The sequence below is a fragment of the Argentina anserina genome, chromosome 2 (genome assembly GCF_933775445.1).
Source record: "Argentina anserina chromosome 2, drPotAnse1.1, whole genome shotgun sequence".
Lineage (NCBI taxonomy): Eukaryota > Viridiplantae > Streptophyta > Magnoliopsida > Rosales > Rosaceae > Argentina > Argentina anserina.
Window position 1 is genome coordinate 2,828,612 of NC_065873.1, and position 20,485 is coordinate 2,849,096.

The 20,485-nt window shown below is 36.2% G+C and overlaps 1 protein-coding gene across 1 annotated transcript; it reads left to right on the forward strand.

Moving 5' to 3' along the window:
- The first annotated feature begins 8,757 nt into the window (after positions 1-8,757).
- LOC126782484 (DNA repair protein REV1) lies at positions 8,758-19,446 on the forward strand. Its single transcript, XM_050507743.1, is given in 27 exon segments — positions 8,758-9,017; positions 9,142-9,274; positions 9,603-9,718; positions 9,828-9,904; positions 10,253-10,734; positions 11,149-11,292; positions 11,734-11,866; positions 11,983-12,071; positions 12,200-12,254; positions 12,344-12,543; positions 12,643-12,774; positions 13,347-13,431; positions 13,984-14,052; positions 14,261-14,348; positions 15,160-15,398; positions 15,401-15,454; positions 15,539-15,563; positions 15,565-15,610; positions 16,013-16,034; positions 16,037-16,366; positions 16,369-16,539; positions 16,542-16,581; positions 17,400-17,440; positions 17,443-17,459; positions 18,072-18,225; positions 18,327-18,457; positions 18,529-19,446. Coding segments are annotated over 25 exon segments (3,012 nt in total). The 5' UTR covers positions 8,758-8,835; the 3' UTR covers positions 18,114-18,225; positions 18,327-18,457; positions 18,529-19,446.
- Positions 19,447-20,485: the final 1,039 nt, after the last annotated feature.

The following is a 20,485-nucleotide window of genomic DNA, read 5'->3' on the forward strand; positions in this document are numbered from 1 at the left end:
CCGACGTCGTATAGAAATCTGATTATCCGACGTCGTTTACACCGATGGAGAGAGAACAAATACAATTGCCATATGTATAATGTAAAGTGTAATGACACTCATAATTTAGGCCTGCCATTTATGTTCGAAAAAAAAAAATTAAGCCCGATAAAATGATGATTCTAGATACACCTTCATATTTGTTATTTATAGCTCATTAATTATTTAAATTAGATTGTATTTCTTCTATAAACTCTCACCTTAATTTTTTTTTTTAAACGCTCACACATTTACAATTTCACATTTTCAATCTGCAACAAACTTCAATTTTTCATTGAAGCATATTATATTCTTAGAGTTGAATCAAATTCAATTTAACCTTTGTCATAGTAGAATTGTATCTTATTGTTAATCAATTTTATGAAACGAATATGTATTAATTAAACTATATGAGATCGTTGTTTTTAATTTGAATTGATTTTTTTAATCAATGACGCATAGTCTCAAATATATGTGAAAATGTACGGTACACCATGAACACACTCCCGCCCGTTTTTTAGGACAACGTAAGTGAGAGCACACAAATAAATTGAGAAATAAAAAAAACCTAAAAAACTAGAAATCACCGACTTCTTAATAAGTTCTATGACTAAATCCGTTGCAACTGCTCAATATTAACTATAACCAAAACCAAAGCATTTGTTAGCATCAACTAAAATTCGGATTTGGGCCTCCAAACCAAAAGTGATACGGAGTCCAAATCTACCAAACCCAATCACCAAGGTCTCAAATCATGACCCAACAACCCAAGTCATTGGACCCCCACAGTGATCCAGCCCAAGTAGCAATACTCACGACACCTGAAGATCTGGGCACCCAATAATTTCCCACCAAAGCTGCACTGTCTTCTGCAGTCACACCACTCCAGCACACCACCAGCCGCTCGGCTTGCTCCCCAATCCTTAGAAATCGCCACCAACCCCCACCCAACGTCATCGGGAACATCTTTGCCAAGACAAAAATCCGTTGCTGACAAAAAGACATCTCGGATCCCTAAAGGCGAGCTGAAGACCACCGTGGCGCAAAGAGCCACCCCGTCAATCGATCTCCAACTGCTTGGAACCGTCGTCGACCCGGATCCCAAACCGGGACCAAGATCGCACCAACTAAGGCTTCAACCAGATCGAATCAGCTCTGATCGGCTGCTCGGCCGACCACCCAAACCATAGACTCAACTCCGTCAACCGACATGTCATTGCCTTGCTTTGCTACACTTTCGGTTGTCGCACACCGTGCCAGACTGGTACCACGAAACGAGAGAGAATACTCTCTGACCCGACAACGCATCCACCAACTGGTTCTAATCCTAAATTGGGGATCCTTTGTTTGCCCCACTAAGGATGGGGAAGGTTGTTGGAACGTTTAAGCCAAGGACGGCTACTGCTCCCCCAACTCTAGCAGAGGCTTTGCTAGGTTTCCTCATTTATCTTTTACTAGACTATTTCTTGTAGACTTGAAAATGTAGTGTAGTGAATTTTCAAGCTAATTTAAAATTTCTTAACTTGAGAAGTATATATATTCCACTTTACTATGAAGTGATTAAATCTCATGTTGGAGTAGAAAAAGATGAGAATAAAGATTAAATCAATGTCTTTTTAGATTTAAACATAAGAAGATGAGAAAATGACAAAAACAAATAGAAGGAAGTGTAGATAGAAATTAAAAGGGTACAATTGGAAAAGTCAGGAAAAAAATGATGATGGAGGTTTAGATAGCAATTATGGAAGTGTAACTATAATTAAATACCAAAACCTCCGACATATTTGCAGAGACAACCTCCATATTACATTGACACCAAGAAATAACTTGTATTTAAATAATCTATTTACATCACATGCACCATAAACATGTCTAACAAACCCAAACCCTCAATCAAGGAGGAGGGACGCAAAAACCTGAAAAATAAACTAAAATAACAAAATAACAAACTTGGGCCAAATGGCCCAAGCCCACCTACAATTAACCCAACCCAAGCCCAAAATAACCTAGGCCCACCACTATAGACCTACATAGGCAAATTAACCAAAAACTTGTCGTCGATCTGTCGCCACTGCCTTCTGCCTTCATAGACCACTACCCAAAGTCAACATCGGCCACCTCTGTTGAGCCATCACTCAAACCCACAACTAGCACTGCTTGCCATGTAGCAATTAATCCAATAGAAGTAGCCAAGATCCAAATCTGATTTGGAAGAACAACCCAGACATATCGTCGGCTCCTCTGCTCCCCTTCACGAACTGCAGTGGCGCTAATACCACCGCTGACGAGACCAACCCGACAACTCAGAAGATGCAGAAGCATCACCATCGGATTTCGACTTCTGTAAAACCAAAATACGACCAAGCAATCCAATTAACATCTTTTGGAGTAGCCACCCTCCACCGATACACCATCCTCAACCACTTTACTCAGCCACCAATTGACCCGAGCACAACTCTCATCCGGTGGCAACGTCAATGGACGCGCTGCCAGACGAAAACAAAGATTTTCTGAAAAAAAAAACCCTAAAGAAATCTGGTTTTCATGGAGCACTTAGTATCTCTATTGTAATTTTTTTCTTGTGTACTATATAATTATATAATGCAACCTTGTGGCAACTCTTTCATTCATTGTACTATTTTAGCCTCTCAATTCGTGAAACATGCGGCAGCTTTAAGTTCTCAACTTTGAAGAAGGATGAATACTTTAACTATTATGGTTTTACGTTTTGATTTGTATATTTTGGTTGAAATTGATACCATAGAGGGGAGTCTTTGATTTGATTTTGAGACATTCTAAGTCACTTCAATCGATGGCGTGCATGGCAATACTTGGTTTAATCTTCCACCAACCCTTGTCATGAATTCATTATCTCTTTTTTTAACTTTAAATACTACCTAATGGTTCCAACTTCCAAGAGGCAATCTTTATATATTGATCATAATACTAATATTGCTTGTGATTCAACGTGATGCAACATAGAATTAGTGAATTACCCTATAAGACTTACCTATTGTTTATTTGATGTAGATGAGTAACAATGATGGGACCGTGAATGGTTCAATATTGGGTACCATTGACTTGGAAATTGAAAATAAAATTGAATACATAGCAGCAAGTCCAACAAAGAAAAAAAGCTAGAGGCACACTAATACGAAAATGTAAGAAGATATCTCCTATGTGATGATTGTTTTAGTCATTGCCTCTAGGTGAAGACAACAAGCCATATGCTAAAGGTAGGAAATGTCACACTGTGTATACATCTGATAATCTGATAGTAAGAATGGAACATGTACTATGTTGACTCACATGAAAAATTGAATCAAGAATACACATGAGGATGTCGATCAAATACTCTTTTCACCATCTAGATTGTGTTCCCCACATTTTGAATATGAGAAATTTCATGACTTGTTGATTGAAGATATTATCAAGCATGATTTATCTTTTAGTTTCATAATTTACTTTTTGTAGAAATATTGTCAAGAAACATGTTTTAAGGATGTTCAAAGATGAGAAACAAAAACTTCTTAATCAGTTAAAATTAGTTCAAGGAAAGATTTGTTTGACATTTCATTTGTGGGCATCTGTATTAACTGATGGATATCTAGCCCTCACATCCCACTTTATTGATGATAAAGAGTGGAAGTTGCATAAAAGAATTTTTATCATCTGTCATATGCCTCCTCCGCATAATGTCATTTCACTCTTTGATTAGATCAATGAATTCCTAAGTATATATGGGATTGAGCGTAAACTTTCTAATGCTTCTACAAATGATTACTTTAATTTGTTGAGTAACTGAATAATTAGTTGAACTTTAGAGTCTGCTTTTGATGAATAGTAATTTTTTTTCATATTTGTTATTGTGCTCACATTTTGAACCTGATAGTTCAAGATGGACTTAAGAAAATTAATTCATCTGTGACTAAGATTTGTGACTGCATCAAAAACATAAAAGGTTCATCTACAAGGAAATATAAGTTCTATGATTGTGTTGATCAAGTAGGGATAGCATGTAGTAAAAGAGGGTTGAAACAAGATGTCCCAACTAGATGGAACTCCACATACACCATGCTTGATAGGGCCCTGTTTTATTATCGTGCTTTGATAAATTTAGTGTTCATTGACAACAAATTTCCCTCTCTTGAAGAGTGGAAAAAAAATTGAAAAGATTTTTAATTTATTGGGACTATTTTATGAAGTTACTTGCTTATTATCTTGATCAAAGTACCCTACTTCGAATTTGTTCTTCCCAAAAGTGTTTGTAATCCAACAAAACATCAGAGAAGCCATGAATAATAGTAATAGCTTCATGGTAAAAATGGGAAATTATATGAACTCAAAATTAGAGAAGTACGGGTTAGATTATAATATGATATTTGCAATTGCTATTATCTTAGATCCTCGCTATAAGTTTCAGTTTGTGGAGTGGACTTATACCAAGCTCTATGGTGTGAATTCCTATGATCGTAAGTGTGTTACCGACACATTAAGATATCTTTTTGATCTATACATGGAGAAGTGAGATCATCTTAGTAAATCAAGCACTCTCATGAATGAAGATAGTGCAAGGTGGAGACATAATCTTTAAGGAAAATTATTTTTTTAATCTTCCATTGCGTAGTAGATTGAATTTTCTATTTGCATTTTTTATGTGACTTTGATAGTTAATAGTTTGTAATTTATATAGATGCACACCACACACACGAGAGTTTTCATTTTGATCTATAATTGATATATATAAGGTTATACTATTAACACCCCAAAATTACTATTCATACATCATCTCCATTATCCTATTATCCTATTGATCACTATAGTTTAATTGTAGTTACAAATTTACCCATCAAATTTGTTTTTTGATTGGTTCTCTTTATGAATGAGGTGTGTAAATAGCAATTTGGGGTGTGTTAATAGCACAACTATATATAACTAGTCTTTTTTTTATTGGGTTTTGATAATAGCTACGAAAATAGTTATACTTCAAGTATGAAAACTAAGTTGAATAAGTATCTGGAAGAAGAAAGACTGGAGAGGAAGCAAGACTTGGATGTGCTTTCTTGGTAGAAGATAGAGAAATTTTGTTATCTGATTCTTGCTCATTGGACTTCTGAAGTGTTAACCATTCATGTTTAAACTATTGCCTCTGAATCAACATTTAGTATTAGTGGTCGAGTTATAGATCAATATCATAGTTCGTTGTTGTTTGAAATTGTTCAAGCTCTATTGTGTACTCGAGATTGGCTTATCAGTAAAGGAGGTAAAATCTAAAACTTTAATTAGTCTAAATTTATGAATATTTATATGGTCTTTTGGTTATCTCTACTACTATAAAGTGAGCAGCCAGAGTTTCACCAAATTATGAACTTTCGAATCTACCTCTCTGTCACAGACTCTCACAAAAAAAAAACAACAAGAGCTAAGATGATAAAAAATAGAACATAAAAATAAATTATATTCTGTATATGTGGAGAAAAACTGGGAGATCACAAATTCACTCACTTAATAACCACCCATGAACATTTTCACTCCCACACCCATAGGTTGTGTGCAATTTCTAGTAATAATAAACCTGACCTGCTAAAAAAAAAGCAAGTAAAATTCTGAAAATCTTAAAACAAACTTGACCCGCTAAAAACGGATAAAACTCATTAAACGTGAATTATAAACAGAAAAACAACCCCACTAAATTAAATCTCCGACCATCAATGTCGCACCAATTGGCTTTAGAGGGCTAATACTATCCACAAATTTTCCAATCTTCTTAAACCATTTTAGTGAACCAAAAGAACAAACAAGCGGACATAAAATGAAACTGCTTTGCACACCATCTGCGTACCCCAAATCGTTGGGTTAACCACTGCAACGGTTATGGCTAAATCAACCAACCATTTTTCTTTCTATCAAAAACTACCGCAAATGAGGTCGTCGATTTAGTGTTGTTAGACTGAGGCGGCAGGTTAGTGGAGGTGGTTCAGACAAACGTGAGAGGATCGCTGGAGGTGATCGATGTTGCGACGGGTATCGCCGGTGGTGTAGGTGGAGTATTGGTGAGGTCGGTCGTGATAGGTGGTGATTGAGCTATTTCGGCCCTGACCCCCTTATAGGTAACTGATGTTGCGACGGGTGGAGTTGGAGTGTTGGTGAGGTCGATCGTCGTGACGGGTGGTGGTTGAGCTATCTTCGTCCCCTCGATGATAAGGGCAACATAGTTGAGGCAAACGAAAAAAAGCTGTGAGTTGAGTTAAACGATTTAGGGCTATGGTTATAGCTACTGAGAGTTGTTTTCTTAGTTGGCTTGTTGGGTAAGATGTGTATTCGAGTCACTCGAGTGACGTTTAAATAGGAGGAAAAGAAAAGCTTGAGCACGAATTCTTTTTTTATTTTATTTTTGAATTTTCCTTTTTAATTTTCTCAAAATGCTTGTTAGATAATAAGCTCATATTCTTAGATAAATTTTTTTTAACTTTATCACTATATTGTAGTTTTAGAGAAAGAATGTGTCAACTTGACAAGTGAAGATTCATCTAGAGAATGCTCCAATAATATAACTCTTAAGTGATTAATTGAGTTATCAAGGTATGGACAATAAATGCGATGATCATCTCCGACACAATCCTGGATTACAAAGCTGGACTTCAAACTTTCTCTCTTTAGTCTTTAAAGTTTTAGCCTTTGATGACTCAAATGTAGGTTGTAGTAGAGATAAATCCTTGTAGTTTTTTTTATATATTTCTTTATCGAAAAAAAAATGTATAGTCTAATAATTTTTTTTCTTCGGATTGTGATCTAATTTAATTATGCAATTTGATTATAAGGTATGCGATTTGCAACATGATGGCGAGTTTGATGATTGCTGATTTCGATCGACAATAAAAAGAGAAATATTTTTGTTTTGGTGAAGACGCATGAAACTTCACTTTTTTGAAAACTTAAGTTTTCCTAGTAATAATTGCATCTCTTAAGGTATGATTTTAGACTAGTTACCTTCAGTTATTATGAATTTTTAAGTTGGACAATTGGAATTTAAGTCTTTGGTTGATTGTGAATTTTGCGATATATTTATTTGGGTATAATAATTAATTAAATTAATTTAACGGTTAACACAATATTTATGGTTTGGTTTTGGTTTTATCATCATGCCCACAATAGCTGTAATATTCATGTTCTTCTTAACACTAGATTTTGAAAGAGCGCCTTTCAAGTCATGAGCTTTAAATGTTGGTTGGCATATGTGACAACGGAGCAATTTATCCAGCTCACAGTAGTAGTACTTCAACAATGTGCAACAAAATGGACATTTTATTTATAATGTACTTTTGTTTCCCTATGACTAAGGATTATGTTTAAGAGTTTTTTTTTAGGATGAAAATCTTTCAACTCACAGGCTTTAAATGCATTAGGGCATCTTTGACAAATGAGCGACCGATACAGAATCTATCTGTAGTATTGAGACTTTGCCAAGCAAATAGGGTACTTTGTCCGGATACTAATGCATTCTTAGAGTGTGAAGATGAAATATAGAGACTAAGTTCCTAAGTGTTGGTAACTGTGATACTATGGGTTTTATAAAGACATATATGAGGTTTATAAGGAAAACCCAACATTTTTCCCTTTTGGGGACGAGAGTGATTTTGACAATCTCTTAGACCAGGCAAAGCCCCGAAGGGCACTATAAGCTTCGCCAGATTTTGTTTTAGCCTTATAGTATAAATAACGTGGTTCGCATATGAAAATCAAGTTGGGGCGAGTTTGTTACTTATTACTGGGGATGCGGTTCTTATCGGTGTGAAGTTCATTTATTTTATTTTATTCTTAGGTCAGAAGGAACCACCGAAATCGTTGGATCAATTTGTTCTATACCTGATCCAGTGTTTTATGGTCCCGGTATGTGTTTATTTAATATGTCATTTTTCTCCGGATCATAAGTGTGAGGTGTATATCGGCTTGTATGTCAGTTTAACTACAATTGTTACTTTATACTGGACTTTTAAGCATGCGCTTTACATTAATATTGACGTTCTTGATGCATACACTATTTTCTTGAAGGAGATAACTATAACCCTTGGATCATTGATGATATTATTGATATACGGAGCAATCAAGCATGATTGATACATCATTGTTCCACACGGTATCGATGTTCTTGTTTCCATTTGGCAATTAGTGTTTTGGTTTCGTAATTAGGATTTAGTTGCTTTATTTGAATTAGACCTTGTTCATTCACACTATACTTTTCGTATTGTTCTGTCCATGAAGTATGGACAACTTTTTTAGCTGAAGTAATTGTGATACTTTCTGAGGACAATTTAATTTATTAAAAAAATGTGTTGGTAATTGATGGACCTCATAGGTAGTTGACCCTAACAAAAGTGTTAGTCTCAATTCCATGTTCAGTTACACTACTTTTTTAGAAGGCCTATGCTATAACTATTTTAAATTGAATGTGGATGCTATAAAAGCTATGTGTTCGGGACTTCGGGTTTGATTAGAGCTTCGGTAGTTTTAGAAACTGACAAAGAGCAGTTCACGTCTTCAAATTTTTTTTTTTTCACTTTCTTAGTAGTTGAGGGTAGAATGAGAAATATATTTGTACAAAGATGTAAGGAAGTTTACGTGAGAGGTATGAATAGAAGCAAAAAAAAAAGAAAAAAAATAAGGAAAAACCGACCCGGAAATTACTGTTATATACCCGCCCCGATCCAATATCCGATGAGTCGGTGAAATCTGGGGCACATATAAAACCCAGGTCTCAAATTGCCGCTTTCATTTGAATAGCTTCCCCAACAAACCACCCAATTTCTTCCGAGAGAGATGAATTCAACTTCGTCGAAATCCGCCAGTTCGTCTGGTTCAAAATCCAAGCGAAGCTTCAACTCCAACACTTCTAGCAGCAACAAGACGAAGACCAGCGCCAATCAGAAAACCCTAGGCGTCTCTTGGGGCGCCAATTCTCTCTCCTCCTTCCAGCGATCACCATTTTCCGATTTCGGAAGGTAAATCTTCCCCTTCCGTTTCAGATTTCTTGAGAATTTAGTGCTGATTTGTACAATTGGAAATGGAAACCCTAGTTTCGAGTTGGCTTATTGATTGGGATTGGCGGTGTATTTGTTTGTGCAGTTACATGGTGGAGACGAATAGTAAACTGCAGAATCAGTTTGAGACTGAAGCTTCGACTTCTTTGAGTTCCGAGAGGAGTGTTTTTTGTGGCGTTTCGATTTTCGTTGATGGTTTTACAGTGCCTTCTAGTCAGGTATATTTGAGATTTTCTCAATATTTGAATTAATTACTGCTGAGAGTAATTTTGCTGCCGAGAATTATATCATAATCATATAGAAGGCATGAAAAAGGCGAGAAGTTACCATACTCTGCAAGTTCCATTTTAATTATATAGAACTTCAAACTTAATTTAACTGCCTACAGTGAGAGTTTGAACATTAATGTGGATTGGAATTCAGTACTAGAGAATGCTTGAGATGAGGTTCCTTTGTATTGAGTTTATTAGTTGGTCTTGGCAGTCAATGGTGAGGTGTTGTTTTTTTGTGGATTTTCTTTTGGTTGTTGATGTTAATCTGTTTCAGGAACTGAGGGCGTACATGTTGAACTATGGTGGGAGATATGAGAATTACTTTTCAAGGCGTCGCGTCACACATATCATCTGCAGTAATCTGCCTGACAGTAAGATAAAGAACCTGAGGTTTGTGTTGTTTTCGTGTCAGATTATGATAATGGAGAATTGAGTCACATATCTTTGTCCTTTTGTTGCTGTCGAATATATTTGATTTCCATTTTTGATCTTGTTTCAGGTCTTTTAGTGGAGGGCTCCCAGTTGTGAAGCCTGACTGGATTGTGGATTCAGTGGCTGCTAACAAGCTCTTGAGTTGTATGTGCACGGACCCTCTCTTCATTTTCTTTATGTTTATTAATGTTTCGTAATGTCTATGGCTTAACTGTCTTGTACTACAAAGTACCAACCAATGCAGGACTTGTCTTGATGCATTGTACATTTTTGTTAAATGCAACTGAAAGTAACTTGCAAACAGTGAATTAGGGGTTATTTGTTTGGGGACATGGTTGGTGCCTGAGTGTCTGTCATGTTATCTCCATTCTTACTAGCCGTGCTTTTAAGACTTTTAATCAATGTCCTGTTTCTGGTTTTTGAGAGGATTTCAGGAAGTAAAATCTATATGGTTTTTCTTAGTCATGAATGAATTATTTTATCTGATTGCAGGGGTTCCTTACCAACTTGAACAAGTTGCTTGTAACCCACCAATGTTGTCAGCCTTCTTTGCTCCAAAGATAATTCAGGACTCTGATGATGCTTTGAGAGATTCATCTGATCAAGTAATACTTGAAAGTGAGGATAATTCTCTGGTAGGAACCAGATTAGAAGATTGTAATGAGTCAGTATGTATATCCACTGAACACGGACGCGAAAGTTGCAGAGAATCTGATGATATGATATGTGAAAATGGCAATGGACATTTTGGTGAGAAGGCGTATGCCAGTGAAAAATATTCTGATGTAAAACTAGAAGAAGTGCCTAGTTCGGATGCAGAAGATAGTAACAGTAAACAAAATGAACTTAAATCTAGTACCTGCCTGCACTTAACTTCCGTTATCAGCAACTGCTTACCTAGATCGGAAAATATTGGGTCTCATTGAAGTCATTCAACCCTTGGGGATCCCAATTTTGTGGAAAATTATTTTAAGGTACTGATTAAAAAAAATCATTTTATGATCAAACTTGTCAGTGAGTCCTCATGTATTCGATGAAAATCATCGACTCCTTTTGTATTTAAGTTGGGGGGGGGGGGGGTTCTCATTAGAATTAGTTTTGTAGTCCATGAATGAATAAATGTGCCTTTTTCTTTTTGTTTCTTGAATTTTAGATTCGTCTCAATTATGATAATGCATTCAATATTATGCTTAAATGCTAACCGATCAAAACATTATGGCATGATGGGGGTAGTTCTAGCATTTGGATCGAGTTGGTACTGACTGATGCATTTACTTGTAATGGATTAGTTGGGTATTGTTCATAGGTAATGATTAATATTAACTGTTAATTAGGTCATAATGTATTGGAAGTAATTACCTGAAGTCATATTATGTTTTGGTCTGCAGAGCTCCAGGCTGCACTTTATAGGAACATGGAGAAATTGGGACCGTAAGCGTTTCCCTAGTTCGTCTAAAGGCTTGGATGACACAGATTTTAACCGTTCTGCTCCCGATAGTTCTCTTAAGACTCCCATTATACATATTGACATGGTAGTACCCATTTTCTGTTTTTACCTAAATTGTTATTATAGTTTTAAAGATACAATCTTCCATTCCTATGCTGGATGTTGACAGTCATCAATTTCATGTAATCCCAACTCCCATATTTAGGTAGAACATGAGGTTTCAAATTCTTGAGAGAGAGTTCTTAGAATTGGAAATTAGTGTCAAGAAAAGTCATTGCTTGAAATGATCTTATTTCCAACACCACTCTACAAAATCAAAATCTCTTCTTCACGGTGAATCTTTTGTAGAAGTAAGTCATTGCTAATATGATAATCACACTTCGAAGGGAGGCTAGCATGCTTTACCCTGTATAATGGTGGATTTATTATAACTGTTAAGTTGATTGGTTTTGGAATGTACAAACAGAAAAACGCAGAGTAGCTGACTGATTTCTGTGTTACTAAAATACTTGTCAATATGCTGTAGGACAGTTTTTTTGTGTCCGTGGTTGTCAGGCAATGTCCTGAACTTAAGGATAGACCTGTAGCTGTATGTCATTCTGATAATCCAAAGGGGACTGCTGGAATTTCATCTGCAAACTATCCTGCTCGAGATTATGGTCGGTTTTGGTAACAAATGTTGATTGCAGTTTTTTACTTGTTATTTTATTTTATATTTGTTTTCATTCTTTTTTTTTTTTACTGGCTGTTTGTTATGTTTTATATGTTTTTCCAGGAGTGAGGGCTGGGATGTTTTTCAGAGATGCTAAGGCTCTTTGTCCACACCTTGTCATTCTTCCTTATGATTTTGAAGCATATGAGGAGGTAGGTCCTTGGAGAACATCATTATCTTTATGTCATAAGTTCCTGTTAGCTATCTTCCTTGTTTCTTATATTATTACTTTAGATAGTGAGTATATATGAGCCATATGATCTATTGTGCACTTGTGCAGGTAGCTGATCAGTTCTACGACATTCTGCATAAGCACTGCAGAAAAGTACAAGTATGCTTTTGAAAACCTATCTTATTTATCTTCTTAATACGTATTTCTTCAATTGTGTCTTTGTTAATATGAATGTTGTTGAATGTAGGCAAGTAAGCTGTGATGAAGCATTCTTAGATGTCACATACTTGGAAGGGGTAGATACAGATATGTTAGCCTCAACTGTGAGACAAGAGATTTTTGAGACTACTGGATGCACTGCAAGTGCTGGCATAGGTGGAAATATGCTAATGGCTCACCTTGCAACAAGAACTGCCAAACCAGATGGTCAATGCAGCATTCCTCCTGAGAGGGTATGCATTTTGAATTGCGATTTATTGCAATTGTTATGCTTGTCATGTTGAATAATATGTACAGTGTTTCTTTCTTAAATAATATAATTTTTACATAAGGTGGATGATTATTTATCTGAACTTCCCATCAAGACGCTTCCAGGAATAGGACACGTTTTAGAGGAGAAATTGAAGCGAAATGTTTTGACATGTGGACAGATGCGTATGATTCCTAAGATGGCCTTTGTTCCTGTGAACTTCTTATTATCATTAGTGCTATTCATTTTTTATAAGTCGGATTTTCATAGATTTAAGTATGTATCAAACCCTAATTGCAAGAAATATATATTCGGAATTTATAAAGATTTGGTTTGATACAGCGGTAAGAAAGTGTATTGAAATGGTATGGGGACAGTTGAGGTACACAAAAGATACAAAAAGAAAGAAAAGAGAACAGCTAAATTAGGAGAGCAAGTCATTAATGATTGTTAAGTCTTAAAGGTTTAATAGCGACTTCCAGAATCATTTGCTGACACTATTAAATTGGACAATTTGTTGCAACCAGTTGGATTTATGGTTTAAAGAACTTTTTTTTTGGGTGGTTATGGACCGGCTTTTAATTTGAATTTTCTTATTTCAATGAAATAATTTGCAGTTTAATCATATGATTATGTGGAAATATTCAAGCATGTGTTCTGTGTTTTCTTGGCTTATTCAGGATACTCTTGGCTTCTTTAAGTTGTTTATGTTTTGATATCTTTATTTGATTTATAGTTATGTTTATATGTGAATGGAAGATATCCATACATCATACATGTTACTAGTCTTGTAATGAAGTTTTATGCACCATCGGGAACTTGAAGTTGGAGAGTTTTAAATGCCGGAATTCTATGTTTGATACTTTACGGTGTAAGCATCCTATCTGTTGGTCTCAAAATTTTACTTTTCTTGGACTACATGTTTTTTCTTTGATTAGGGTTTTTATTAAAGGAATTGAATAATTAAGAAAATGAAAGAGCTACCTTTATAAAATCAAGAAGTAGAAATGATCATAGAATTGCCAGTTTGCCACTGATGTTGGTAGTGGGCATGAGTATGTGGCTCTTTGCTTCGAAGGAAGTAGTGTAGTCATGGGTATAATTAACAATGTGAACTTGATTGTTGACAGGGTTTTAGTAACTAAAGAACCTGTGTTTGGTCCTTGGTTTTCTGGTGTCTCATTTGCAAATATTTTGGTGAAGCATTGCAATTTCGATGATAGTTGTGTAGGTCGTGTTTCATGTCTTGCGTGCGTTACTGTATTATTTTGGATTTTTCCCTAAACCCTATCTGTAAGTGGATGTTCTTAGTTTCTGTCTCTATGGTGATTTCTTTGTTTTATATTGAGTTCTTGTAGTGGTGGAAGATGATTTCTATGTTGTAATAACGAAACCTCCCCTTCAACTCTGATTATATGTGTAGATGTCAAGGAGATTCGAGGTATTGGTTTGCAAGTTTCCAAGCTTGAGAGTGTAGGTGCTTCAAAGCAAGGTGCATGGCAGTTTTGTCTGATATTTAACTTCAGCAGTACTAGTTTCGTTTATGCCAATTAAGACACCTATCTATCTCTTACATATTGTAGATATGTTTCCTGTAGCTATACAGGAAGGGTTCTATTTTTTTGTAGCCTTAACTCTGGTCAAGTTGATCATAATTCTTTTTTTTTTAATTAATTTTCTCATTATTTCTTATGTTGAAGGACTTGGGAAAAGCTCTTTGAAATCATGGCTCAAATCTGCCAAAGCAAATACAGAAGAACGATCCAATATTTACTCTGTAGATGATGGGACAGGGTGCATTTAGGTGATATATTTGTATTGAGTTTAGGAAAGTTTATTCTTGAATGCTTATCTTTTCATTTTTTTTTGTTTTTTGTTTTTGTTTTGAATAATCTAGTCAATTTTATTTTAAAATAATAGAATTTGTGTTATTTTTTAGACATGCTAAATTCATTTATGTAGGTTCTGATGTTTTGATTAATACCATTTACTTGGATAATGTTCATAATATGGGAGTTCTGGCATGCTGCCTCTAGGGGTGGGCATAAAAAACAGAAATCCCGATCTCGTCCCGATTCCGTCCCGTTTCATAATAGTGGGATGAGACGTGGGACGAATAATTTTTATCCCGCTTCGTCCCGTCCCGTCCCACCTTCAATGAAAACTTAATAATTCTTATAAATTTGTATCAAAATGAAACTAATTTATGTTCTTAATAACTTCAAAATTATATTAATTCAAATAATAATGGTAAATTATAATATTTTGAACATAATATGTATTTTTTTGGTTAAAATTTCATTATTAAATGTTATTTTGTTAATGAAAAAGTAAAAATATATGTTTTTATTTAACTTTATAGGAAGGTGGGATTTGTCCCGTCCCGTCCCAACCGGGATTAATCCCGAGTGGGATGCATTCTTAAAAATCCTCGTCTCGTCCCGATCCCGTCCCGATTCAAAAGAGTGAGACGGGACGTGGGATGAGCTTCGTCCCGTCCCATCCCGTCCTGTGCCCACTCCTAGCTTCAACTAATTTTAATATAGAATAATGTCCTTGATAAGAGATCAGTTCTGTACAACATATCTATATTCTAACATCGCATATGTGGTGCAGATTGTGAGGATCGGGGTACCGATCAAAGTGTGGGCCCGCTATGTGAAAAGTCACTTGGTATTCGAACTGCAGTAGACAATCATCGGTCTAGTGGTGAAACTTCTGTGAACCAGGTTTCAGCACCGCCACCTTTATGTCATCTTGATTTAGAAGTTATTGAAAGTCTTCCACCAGACCTTTTTATAGAATTAAATGGGATCTATGCTGGCAAGTTGGTTGATTTTGTGCTAAACATAAACAAGAATTGGGTGCAATGTCATCACATGAACAAGTAGATGGTATTTCTCTCTCTTACCTGTCTACCCAGCTGATCCAGTTATGTTCTTCTGGTGCCTGGTTGATTTGATGTCTTTATCTATTAGGTGCAAAAAAGGGGAGTGGGAGACATATTCAATGATATGCGCCTAAGGGATGAAATTGGACCAGAACCCATGGTAATTGTTTTTCACTTCTGCTCTTAAGTTCTTTCCTTACCAGTATGTGTTCATCCAGTCGGGATATTTCATTTAGTTTGTGCAATATCTCTATCAAATGCTGTTAGTTTTGTGCAATATCTCAGTCTTCATCAAAGTTGTGACTGCTTAAGTTAGATAGCATTCCTGTGTTTTGGATTACAACACAACACCCACCCAAACCCCCCCCCCCCCCCCCAGAGCGCCCCCCGACACCCCTTTTATTTGGTTTTATAAGTGAATTGATTTACCATGACAAAAATTAAAGTACAATGAAGATTAGGGGTTTTTTTGTCAGTATCTTAGGTGACTTGCAATTGAAACTATCATGTTGGAACATATGTTTTTGTAGTGTTCCTTTATATATCTACTTGTGTGATGCAGCATACAGTTGCAGAAAAACATGCTTGCCTTCTTTTGTGGGAGGGTTCTGTGATGTGGTAGTTTCAGTTTCAACATCAGAGCTTGGAAATACTGATGTGATGCCTGCATCCTTAAGTCAAGTAGATCCCTTGGTGTTGCAAGAATTACCTCAAGAACTGAGAGTTGACTTACTTGAGCAGCTTCCTGCGCACAGGAGATCTGACTTACCTTCAATTGCTGCCTCAGACCCTCTTGCAGGGATACCTGGAGAATCAATTGGTATGGGGGACAGAAACCATTCTACATCAGATGAACCTGCATTTAACAAGCTTTGGATTGGAAATCCTCCACGTTGGGTTGAAGAGTTCAAAGCCAGCAATGCATGATATTAAATGTTCTTGCCAAGATTTATGATAAATCAGGGTCAAGCGGAAACTTATCTGTAATTCTGCGCAGTACTATCATGGAATGTCATCATCCTCTAGATTCAAGTTCTGACAGTTGGATTCAAGCTGTATACAGCTTCTCTCAGCTTCTCAGGCAGTATGTCATATTGAAGAGATCTATCTTTGTTTTCGGCTTCTTAGAAGGTATATATGTATGTATCTATATATATATATATATATAATAGCTGAATACGTCTCTCTCTTTCTCTCTCAACACATATGGTAATAATATCTGGTGCTGTTTTATACATTTAACTACTAATCATCACATTTGTACTTAGTAATGCATATGTTTTGCTTTCAAAAAATTAAAATTTTACTATAAAACTGCAATTTTATAGACCCAAAAAATCGTAGAGTGGTCTAAGTCTTGTGTGGGGATTGGTGGGCGTGAAAAATTGTACCTCAGACCCTTTATATTCCGATTTCAGTTTTTTTTTTCTGAAAAAATAAAAGAGGGACGGAAGAAAGAGTACTTGTATTCTCAGTCTTAAAAAGTTTTTACTGTGTCATATTCATAGAATTTGTAAACTGTTGCCATCATGCATGTCTTAACTTGAGTTCCTGTAATTTTGTTGCTGGGCTGAAAATGTTTCATGTTGGGAAAACATTATGAGATGCGAACTGACGACAGAATCTTAAAGCGTCCAAGTATACAAATCGCATCGCATGACAAAGTTTCTCCCCATGCTGAACAAAGGAGCCAGCATCCAATCTGCAGCTGTAGCAGAAGAAAGGAAGCCGCTAAGAAGACTAAAAACTGACATTATCCTGTAACTTGACCTTGCCCAGAAGCCTTAGTCTTTTCTCATAATAAAATCAGGACAATTTGCTACATGTTACTCAGCAGGACATGGTTTTCGTGAAGTATTTTGCATTTTCATTCTCTTCCTGCATAATTTTATTTTCAAATCTCATGTTATTAAAACGAGTTAGTTTAATTAAAGTTGATTTATTTTCAGGTTTAAAACGAAGTCAAAATTTTTCTTGCAAGTATACAGCGATTCTTTCCTTACCTTCAGGTGAGTAGTTATACTTTCACGTGTACAACACATTGTGGGTAACGTCAGGTTTGTTATTTAAGGGGATACAATTTCAAATTCAGGATGAGAGCCAATCTGTTTGATATAATGATTTTTTAAGTATCTCCAATAGAATTATTGAATTCTCAATTTGGTTGGAATGACTGGCAGAGTCCTTGTTTAGTATTGGGTTAGTACTTTTGGTATAGGCAGTATAGTTGTCACTGTAATTGACGTACAAAGAAACCATATCATTTCAAATAGAGGATGATAAATAGTGTAGGCTGCATTCTTTTGCCATTTCATCATTATTTACTATCTGTCTGATATTTAGAGGTGCTAGACATCTAAGTCCACCCACATAGGTGTGTGACCAATTAGGGAAGAAAAAGAACATAAGCTATTAGTAATGTCCTAACAATGTAATTGGATATTCAAAAAATGGCATGGAGGATGTCTCTACTTTTGAAGACAGGGAGTAGGTACTTGTTATCTAAGTCTAGATATAGTTATGCGGCCGGGCATGCTGAGCCACTTTGTGCAGGCCGTGGTCTTTTTTTTTGGGCCATGCTCATTCTTCCTACTGATTGCTCTGTTGATTTAATCTGTCAGGCATCTTTTACTGATAGCTATGGAGGAAACTTGCACATTTAGAGTTGTGCTTCCAGTCAGCAGCATCTCCAACTGACCAATTTTTTGAATCCAAATAAGAACAATATCTTCGGAAGGTAGACTGCAAAATCCTAGCATTGACCCTGTAAGATAGGTAAGACAACCATTTTATGTTACCGAGTTTTAGAAAGCATTCATGCTTACTGCTCTATTCAGCTTAATATGAACTTGTTAGTTTACATCCGATCTCAACAGGATGCGTTGGAGCACAACTTGTACGGTAAATTGACTTGAATTGTTCCTGCTAGGTGTATGCTTGGACATGCTTATTCATGCCAAGTATTGGTGATGCACTTTCTGAACTCTGGTGGAAAATTTTGCAAAAGGTACTTATTTGTAGCTAAAAAAAAACAATTTCTTGTGTTATAGCTTACAAAAGGTGTATCCTATGTTGCAGGTTTGCAAAGGTAAATGAATGCAAGTAAAGAATTGGTCATTATTGAAGAGTATTCAATCTGATTCTGTGTTGAAATTAAATATGGCATTGATCAAGGATGGGGTTTTCAATGTTCTTCAGAAAAGGTAGGCATGTCCCTTGATAATTGTTCAAGGAGAGTCATCTCTGCATCACCAGTGTCTCACCTTGTGCACGGTCATTGACTCATTGTTACCTTGATGTCAGGTTATTCTCTTTTTTGATGTCGTGGGGTGTCTGGAAACTGATGTCAGTAGTCATTTATTCGGTTTTTTTATTTGTTCTGACATATGGTGCTGCCAATGCACTTGTTGAATGTGGATTTCGCCTTCAACCGGTGGTGTAACGGAGACTAGTTTTCCCATCAAATGAAACTGCTCAGCCGATGGCATCAGGCTGGGTGGGACGAGGAATTGCAAATCTATGTTCAGGTCTTGTATAAGCAAAGAGTTTAGCTAATGGGGTGGTGCTTGGAGACTGGTGCTTGAGATTAGGAGTTGGCTGTGTTATTTGGTCAGATTTGTGGTGCTTTTATTGCTCTCGTTAAATGCGGACCTGCCTTCAAGGCTTCAACGTGCGACATAACATAGATTAATTGGACTTCCATCCATGAAGCTTTTCCGAAATTGCTCACTCAATGGAAGTCTGAAACCGCAGCAAATAGTAGGGGGATACCCAGCCTAACACTCCAACTATTTCAACCATTTATTCCATTTGGTGTGTTAGCACCTGTTTCTGACTCTTTAGGATCCCTTGCCTCAAGTTTGTTTAAGGTCGTGTGCTTTGATTTTTAGTGTAGATAAGTGTAAGGTTGGACTTCGTATTTCTTAATTTATAGTCCAAATCAAGCATGCCAAAGCTCCTTTGAAAAAAAAAATTCATAGCCTAATTCCTTCAAGATTTCCTTGGCCTCCGGATCTGGAAATGAGGAAGACACTGGGAGCCAGACAGCATTTTATTCCATTTTACTTTGGAAAAAGACTTCATTTGTCAACTGATGACACAATTCGTCATCATTAGGATTAGTCACAACTTACAAGAGATAAGCGTTAGTGGCCAAAGGCATTAGAGTCATTAGACTAAAGGGCAGAAAGTATCAGTGGTGTAGGAGATCGGGGATTCGGGTTAGGAGCTTAATCTTAAAGAGTCTAAATTCATGTAATTGGCGTCCATATTACGTACATTGTAAAATAGCACCTTTCTTCACGCTGTTTGATTGAATCAACTTCCGACTTGAAAGGTCTTAATGGAGAATAGCTGTTCTTAATAGTCGTTCCATGTGTAATGGAATTTACATGTTGATCATAAAATTTCTGACCATGCTTGGGGTATGTAATTAATGCTGATATTATGAAATTTAAGAGTATTAAACACCTGCCAAAACGAAGGAAATGAGATATCTTAAGGAGAAGAAAATGACCCTAAAAGTGTTTAACAGAAGGATAAGAATGTCAGCTTGAATCTTGATGTAGGCGTTAGGGAAAGAGGGCTCTTAGTGGTAGGGGTGGACAAACTGACCCGAAAACCGAAAAAAACCGGACCCGAACTCAAACCGAATCCGAACAAACCGAAACCCGAATCAAACCGAACCGAAAATAAAAAAACCGAACCGAACCGATTCTATTTGGGTTGGGTTTTGGGTTCAGTCCCTTAGAAACCGAACCGACCCGAACAACCCGAAGTCAATGGTCAACGTTACAAAACGACATCATTTTGTCATATTTATAATTTTACATTATTCTTATTTTTTTAATAAAAAAATAGTGTGGTCGGCCTCACAGCCGCACATAATTTATAACCTAATTGACCTAATGTATAAGAGACGCATTATTTAGCCGTCTTGCTTCCTTCATAATGCGATAGTTTTATTTTAAACCTAATATAAATGTTATGATACATTAGTTGACACTTAGGAAATCCCCAACTCTAATTCGAAATA